Source organism: Micromesistius poutassou (genome assembly GCF_964030765.1).
Source record: "Micromesistius poutassou genome assembly, chromosome: 11".
NCBI classification, from domain to species: domain Eukaryota; kingdom Metazoa; phylum Chordata; class Actinopteri; order Gadiformes; family Gadidae; genus Micromesistius; species Micromesistius poutassou.
In genome coordinates this window covers 9,416,141-9,424,290 of record NC_140281.1, presented here as the reverse complement: position 1 = coordinate 9,424,290, position 8,150 = coordinate 9,416,141, and the positions used below count along the sequence as shown (strand labels likewise).

Below are 8,150 nucleotides of genomic sequence, written 5' to 3'. Positions count from 1 at the left end.
CGGCAGTTTGGGGTCGTAGCACTAGGGAAGTGTAAGCTGAAGGTTGGGTTGCTGTAGGTGTTACAGTGGAGGTTTGAGACGTGATTGTTCCGCCATTTTGTTTGGAAGTGCTACCACTTCCAGCCGCACCCTCTGAACCCGGCGATGTGCCCCTAATGGGAGTCCCAGGGGGTCCAGGAATCCATGCTTCAGCTTGCAGTATGCCGGGAGAACCATGGTCATGTCCCGGGAAGTGTCCATACCCAAGTGCAAGCTGTACCTCGCCTCCATTGGCCCGGTGAGGGAGCAGAGGGTGCAGCCCTCTCCCCCTAATGGTAGGACGCCAGGTGCAGCCTGGTCAGGGTTTGTTTGTCCTGTGATTGGATCCCAGCTCTCCCGGGGGGCTTGGATCATCTGGAACGCCCGGGCAAGCAGCGACTCGGATGGCGGACAGTCGAAGCAGACGCTTAGGTTCATTTCAGTTCATTTGTAGCACAGGCCCTACACAGGAAACAGGAAGTACCAACATGTGTTCTTCTGTTTAATGGGCCTACGTTTAGCGGCCCTATGCTCCTCAATTATACTCTTTGGTATGTGGGTGTGTTTCGTGAAGGAACAATAAATGGATACGCACCACGAGAGAACACACAATGAGCTATTTCAAAGCATTTGCCGTAGTTTGCAACGGTTCAGTGGTTGAAAAGACTTGGCATTTGTTCAAAGCTGACAACTGTTTCATTGTTAGGGTTAGTGGCATGATAATTACTGTGTATGCACAGTGTGTGAATGTGCTCTACATGATTGTAATTGGTTTTTAATTTCGTTTTGACAGGTTTTCAGTGTAGGCATATGGCTTTTGGAATCACACTACAGAAGTTTGAAAAAATAAGTTATTCTTGTATCTGCATTGGTGCGTCTCTTCAAAAAGATTGGGAGAGAGCGAGAGAGAGAGGGAGAGATGAGGAGAGAAAGAGATGAGGAGAGAGAGAGTGAAAGAGAAAGAGAGAGAGAGAGATGGGGAGAAAGAGAAAAAGTGAGAGCGAAAGATTCAGACAGTAAAACATTAATGTCGTCAAAAATATTGACTGAATGTGATCAATTGCATTTTTTCCTAACAGTGTGTCAGACTATGGCACACACTATTCAGAAGACAGCGTCTCCCTCCCCTCCAGGGGGGGAGGGGGGAGGGGGGAGGGATCCCCATGCCCCGTGTGCTCTTTTGCAGGAACGTCGAGGAACGGAGGAACGTACCATCTACAAACACCCGCGTGTGCTCTCGGTGGGGGGACCGGGTGGCTGTCCTGCTGTGAGGGGAAAAAAATAATTTGGCTTCGGCGCGCAGGAGAGAAAGAGATCACACAGTAGCAGCAGTCGAGGCATCGCAGATAACTTCAGCATCGCGGACAGCGTTACTGGGGGAGCTCTCCGTCCGCTGGATACGCAGCAGCGTGCTTCCTCATGCAGGCGGCAAGAGTGTGCCAAAAAGCTTCAAGTCCGGTGGAGTGTTACCATTGAAGCACCCGCTCTGCCTTGTTTTACCCTCAAATATCTTTATCATTCCTCCAGTTGCCACCCTCCTCGTCTGTTTGTAAGGCAGTCTGCATATTTGGAGAGACGTTTTGTTTGGGGAGAGAATAACAAGACTAGTATACGTCGTTATGACCGGGGCGCTTCGCTGGTGGTACGATTCTTACATCATCTCTTTATTGGAGAAAGGCAGAGAGTGGGAGAGGGTGGGAGGGGAGAGGGGTGGGGAGATACAGAGAGAGAGGCAAAGAGATAGAGTTAGAAGAAGGGAGAGAGGCAACGTCAGAGAGAGCGAGAGAGAGAGAGAGAGAGAGAGAGAGAGAGAGAGAGAGAGAGAGAGAGAGAGAGAGAGAGAGAGGCGAAGCCACAGAGTGAGGGGATAGAGCGAGCGCGGGAAAGAGAGCGCAGAGAAAAAGCGAGGAGAGAGAGAGAGAGAGAGAGAGCGAGAGAGAGAGAGAGAGAGAGAGAGAGAGAGCAAAACGAGCGACATATAGAGAGCGCGCGCGCGAGAGAGAGGGAAACAGAGAGAGAGAGTAAGAAAGGTCCATGCAGAGGCTCCTCTCCGCCAGTCCTCAACTAAAGAGCGGCGCTGCCAAGCCGTGTCTGACGGACAGAGCCACAGCGCTACAGCCCCTTCCCCGCAGTTTGATTTCCCCCCAGGCTGGCTCCGGGTCCTATACCGCGGCACGCATCCGACGATGAAGACGCACGGGGGGCAGAGACGTCCTGCAGTGGGATTCACCTTATTATCCGCCGTCTTATGGATTGTCTGCCATGTCAACATCATTCACGGAGCTTTGCCAACAACCCGTAAGTTGTGCACGCCGTCTCGCCTTGTTTTGACGCCCCCCCCCCCGCCTTCCCCGGGTTGTCTGAGTGTGTCCGAGTGACAGGCCGATCAGAATCAGAGCCCGGAGACAGTAGACGAGTACGGTTGTTGGGTGTAACGTGCAAGAGCTAGAATCGATCGGACTTGTGTTCCGATTGGGCTGTGCAGGTATCCTCACTGGGCCAGGCTCGCGGAGGGGAGCTGTGTGTGTAGGCTTGGGACACTTTTGCACTACCAGTGGCGGATATCTAGAGCTCCAATGTTTGATGCGTTTGTGTTCACATCATGCATAATTGCAGCCCTGATTCGCCCGTGATGCTGATTATTAGTTCTGCGATGTGTAAACACGGCCGTCCGTGCTGTGGTTATTCAATTTGTTTGGGATGTGCTGAGTTGTTGCAGTCGGGAATGGGTGAGGCGAGGGAAAGTGCCACGCGTCATCTCTCACAACTCAAACATACATCGCTTGCAGGACCTTCCAGGTCTTCTGGAAACAAACAAATCATAATTTATTAATGTTTTTGTTTTTTTTACTTCCATTAGACGAATGCAGATTTTATTTCAAAGTATATGATATGATCGTTTTCTTTGAGACAAGTTCAACGGTGAAGTTGTCATTGTTTTTGACGGAGCAGGCTCTGGGATTCCGTTCTTCGGGGATTCCGTAAGCCGACCCCATCGTGGACCATTGCCCTATTCTATCAGCACTGATCAGTGTCGGTTGAACAACCATCTTCTCTGCTTTATTGCTATTCATATTTCAAAAACAATTCCCCAGAACATTCCACAACAAGCATACTCTAATGAGGAAAACATGAATGTACTCCAGCGCTGTTGCTCCTCTTCACTCATTGTGCATATCAAACGTCGGACTGGGCTTTTGAAAAGTTTCCATCGTTTTTCCCCCACTTCATTCACTGGCCTCATTACCCGTCTCCCCAGCATCCCGCCTAACATCGCGTTCAGAGGTCTATACTTAATCATGAATATGGCTGCTTAATTGGCTTTCCCGCATTCAATTTGAAAGACGGAAGGACCCGGCCCATGTCAGTCATTGAAACGCGCGCCAAGTTACTTTGGGCTGAGACAACAGACCAGCGCCCGAATAGTACTCAGTCAGCGTGTTATCAAGTGTCACTCTGATATCGCTTTTATTCCAAACGGATTGTTGCTGACGCTGGGGCGACTGAGTCGGAGTAGCGTGGATTCGGTGTGACCGATTCCCCCGCTGAGTGCAAGCAAGGGCTTCTCCGGTCCCAGATGGATGCATGCGGGCTGCCAGTCATTAATCATGCATTCCTTCAGACAGTTGCCTGAAGATACTGCCCTTGTTTGTGTGCCCATGTATGAGCCCATGTATGTGTGTGTGTGTGTGTGTGTGTGTATGCGTGCGTGTGTGTGTGCATGTGTGAATTAGTCTGTATGTGCTCGTGTGCGCGCATATCTGTGTTTGTGGGCCTACGTGCTTGTGCGTGCGTGTGTAAGTGTGCTTGTCTGTAGGTGCGTGCTCATGCGTGTTTGGGTGTACGTGTATGCGTGCGTTGACGTGTGTTTGGACTTCAACGCACGCACACACTTTGTGTGTGTGTGTGTGTGTGTGTGTGTGTGTGTGTGTGTGTGTGTGTGAAGGCTAGGGTAACCTACATGCAGTGTGCATGTGAGCACACGTGCACGGAATGGCTCGTCTGTGTAAATATTCCTAGCTGAACCTTTTCCCCCGGCCCTCGAAGCCCCTCGCCTGCTGCACAGAAGAACAGGTGTGTTGGCATAACTTGTCACGAGGACGTCACGACTTGCCTACAGTTAAATACAAATATTAATGTGGCCCTTAGTTCCCGGTGCGTAAAGTTCCACTGTAGTCGCCATCGCGTCAAGAGCGCGTCTACGTGCCAAAATGATTGAATCGGTCCGGGAGTACGGCAGCAGAACTAGTGTGAAATTGTGGATATGATACACATCAATCCTTTGAAGCGTGCGTAAAGGCCTACAACAGCCACAGAAAAACGGCGACGAGGTGGGAATGTTTTGCAAAGTAGATGGCGACATAAGATCGAAGGAACAAGTGAAGGAATGTGAGTGACAAGAGAGAGAGAGGGACGCAGAGGGGTGGCTCGGGTGGGAGTGGGTCATGTGCCTGCGTGTGTAAGAATGAGTGAGGGAGAGATGTATGACAGTCAGGGCAGAATATTAAATACGACGACCAGGCACACCTTTGAAATATAATCCCCCAGAGCTGACATCTCACTCGTTATGGACGTGATGTGAAACGACTCGTGGGATGGAAGGCAGGCATGGTGATTGTAAACGACGGATTTCGGCGGGCCCCATTTGGGAATCCCGTCTGGTTATAAACGCACGGAGGACCCTATACTTTGACGACGAATCTGTGCGCAGTTTCCACAGCCAATACGGCCTTGTTTACGACCACTGTTTTTTGTTGTTTGTTGTATACTGCGCTAATTGTTGTTCATTGTTTATTGTCTGCATCTTAGCACTCAGCCCCATTCTGCCCCCCCCCCCCCCCCATTTCTGTTCGTGCCACTTGACATTATTTGGGAAAATCCTTTGTTTTTTCCTCATTTGGAAACTTGGTGGACACTGCGCCACTTTTCCGTTGAGCTTTGTAAAACGACAGGGACACTCGTGTGTTTGTCAGTAGGCCTACCTACATTTTGTCTGTTTGGCAAAAAAAAACAAAAAAAAACTACATAATGTCAGTGCCGTGTGATTCTTCAATTGTCCAAAAATAAATTAAAACAAGTTCCTTTGCATGGTCAGCAGATATTATAAGCATATTTTAGCTCGAAGTACGAAATGGATGGATTATGCTGACCAAAGCTACATGATTGCTCTATGACTCAACATATAGTCGGAATAAAGTGGACATACTCAACCGACCGTAGGCCTATATATGCGTCTTTTTGCTGATCTTAAAATAGGCGTCAGCCTAGCATGACTTATAAGCACGTGAAAATTGCAGTTTGTGATTATTTTATGGAAGACCCTACCATAAAACACCCAATGTTTAATCGATGGAATTCTAATGCAGGCATATAGAATAGTTCATCTGTTATGTTGGGAAGGGCATTTACAGACCCTTATATAAGCCCTGTTGGCATGAGGGATTGGCGAGGCCCTCTACACACACACACACACACACCCTAAGCCCTGGCCTGTATTGTGTGAGGCATGGATTAAAAGAAAAAAACATGTCTAATGAAAGCTGCACACAGGGAAAAGTGCTTACTATAGAAAAACAGACTTGGGCAGCCACACTTAGTCTGACATAAGCAACACAAAAGTAAACAGAGGATCTATAGAGAAATCATGGAAGGAAGAGAAAAGAAGCAGCAGACCCTGGAGAAATAGTGATGAAGGGCAAGGTGTTGGTAGAGAAAAGTGGAACACAGAAAGTATGTGTAGGCCTGGGTCTGTGAGTGGAATAGTGAAGGTAAGAAAGAGAGAGATGAGGAAGAGCCAGGCTAAAAACTAAATGTTACAGGAGCGTGAGAGAAAGACGGAAGCCTAATGAGTGGAAAGCCTGTTCATGGACAGAAACACAACCCTGTTCCAAATGTGTTACTGCCTCTGTGTTTGTGTGTGTGTGTGTGGCTGTGTGTTTGCCTTTGCGAATTTAGCTGGACGATAGATAACCTTCTTTTTAAGCCAGATCCTTGATTCCCTGAAGCATTTATTAGTTTTATGTTGCATCCCAGTATGCCTAATTGCCGTGTAGGGGGATATCACTTGTGAAAACCTCTCAGGCCCTAAGCTCTCTTGCAAGTGTGTGCTTGTATCACACGCACACACACACACACACACACACACACACACACACACACACAAACAGGCCAGTGCACACACACGCACACACACACACACACACACACACACACACACACACTGTGTGTGTGTGTGTGTGTGTGTGTGTGTGTGTGTGTGTGTGTGTGTGTGTGTGTGTGTGTGTGTGTGTGTGTGTGTGTGTGTGTGTGTGTGTGTGTGTGCGTGCGTGTGTGTGTGTCCTTGCAGTGCCTCGGCTGTACTTTCTAATGAGTTGTCACTTTATGTAAATGTTTCTCTGATGTCAAGCATGTGTGTGTGGGTGCATGTGTGTGTGTGTGTGTGTGTGCATGTCTATTTCCTGCCCCTTTTGATTGCTCATAATCAAAAGGACATGTGTTTATCTCCATTTGCAATTCATATCCAAATAATTGTCAGATTAAAGAGGTGCTACGAGCATATGTTTTGATGTAAGAAATTGATCCATTGCAGAATGTGTTTGTGTGTGCGTATGTGTGTGAGTATGTGTGTGTAGCAGGGATGTAGGTTTCCTTTGCTCGGCTATCTCGTACTGTCTCCGCGGGACTTTTCAGTTTCATACTTGTCTTATTTAAAAATAAATAAGTCAAAAATAAATACAAAAAAAATACATTTCTGGGAGTGCAAAACGCTCTGCTCTGCTGCCACAGCTGTTCACCAGCCTCTTACAAAAAGAGACAGGTAAAAAATAAAGAAGGAAAAAGGGAAAAAAGGTTGTAACATGCCTGAGTGCTTGACGGTGAACACACTCTGCCTTTAAGTCTCTTTCGCACGGAGAGTGTGGCTGTTTAAGCAGGGTTCCCTTAGAGGCTGTCTGCTATAGAACCAGATTAGCCTTTTCCTGTCTCATTAACAGTGCCAGGCCCCTGTGCGAAGTCATGGGACTGGATGCGGAGATAGGGCCACCCAGGGCCAGCCATGCAGGGCTTCATAACCATTTAATGTTCTCTTCCCCAATCTGATATCCAAACCCATTTGTGATTATTTTATTGGGGACCTTCCCATCAAACACACAATGTTTAATCAATGGAATTCTAATGTAGGCATAGAAAAGATAATCCGTTATGTTGGGAAGGGCATTTACGGACCCCTTTACAGTATAAGGATTTAGGGGGCCCTGTCTCTCTTTTCTTCCCCTTCTTCATAATGCAATGGTCCTGTCAAAACAATAAAAATAAATAAAAACAACAAACATAACAACAATTTATGTACAACCATACTGATTATAATACTAATGCTAATATATGAACACTAAACCTACTCATACCAATACTAATGAGTGGACGTTTCCTCGAATGCTGCATTAGTGCCAAAGCCATGCAAGGTCAAGTGTATTTAAACAGCCCTCTTATCTAAGAGTCACAGTTTTAAGACCTGCATTTTAAAGAGCCACACTCTATCAACCCCGCAGATGAATTCACATTGACACCAAACAGTGACACTTTGCCCGAGTGATGTGTGAGTCAAACGATGAGTGTGTGTAAATCATACATGATGAACAGCAATGGCAGCCCAGCAGAGAAGGCCAGCCAGTCGTTTGTCTTACAGACAATGGCGTGACCCCGTCATCGTCTCACTGTTAATGTATTCATGGCCATTATAATGTATTCAATGGCATAACATTATAAATACGCAGATGGTGTTAGGTTGCTATCATTTGCTGCTTTGAGGCAAAACATTGTCAGCGTTTAGCATACACAATGTCCAAATGGATATTTGGATCCATTTGGACATTGTGTCATCATTGTGTCATTGTGTTATCATGGTGGTTGTTATACTGATGACGTCATCAGTATAACAACCACCATAAAAGACTGTTGGCTCCGATAGAACAAAACTTTAGGGCTGTCTTTGTATGGGTATGTGTGTGTGTGTGTGTGTGTGTGTGTGTGTGTGTGCGTCCTTGCATGTGTGTGTGTCTGTGTGTGTGGGTGTGTGAAGAATGTGTGTGTTTACGTGTGTTAGCTTACGTGCGTGTGCGTGTGGCATGTGTGAA

The 8,150-nt window shown here is 47.2% G+C and overlaps 1 protein-coding gene across 1 annotated transcript in view; it reads left to right on the top strand.

Moving 5' to 3' along the window:
• Window positions 1-2,204: 2,204 nt before the first annotated feature.
• Window positions 2,205-8,150, top strand: part of cntnap2a (contactin associated protein 2a) — a gene marked incomplete at its 5' end in the record, with an annotated part of 370,887 nt that continues 364,941 nt past the window's right edge. Inside the window, one exon of the mRNA XM_084474889.1 lies at window positions 2,205-2,316. Within this exon, the coding sequence (XP_084331015.1) occupies window positions 2,205-2,316 (112 nt within the window). The remainder of the gene's footprint in view (window positions 2,317-8,150) is intronic.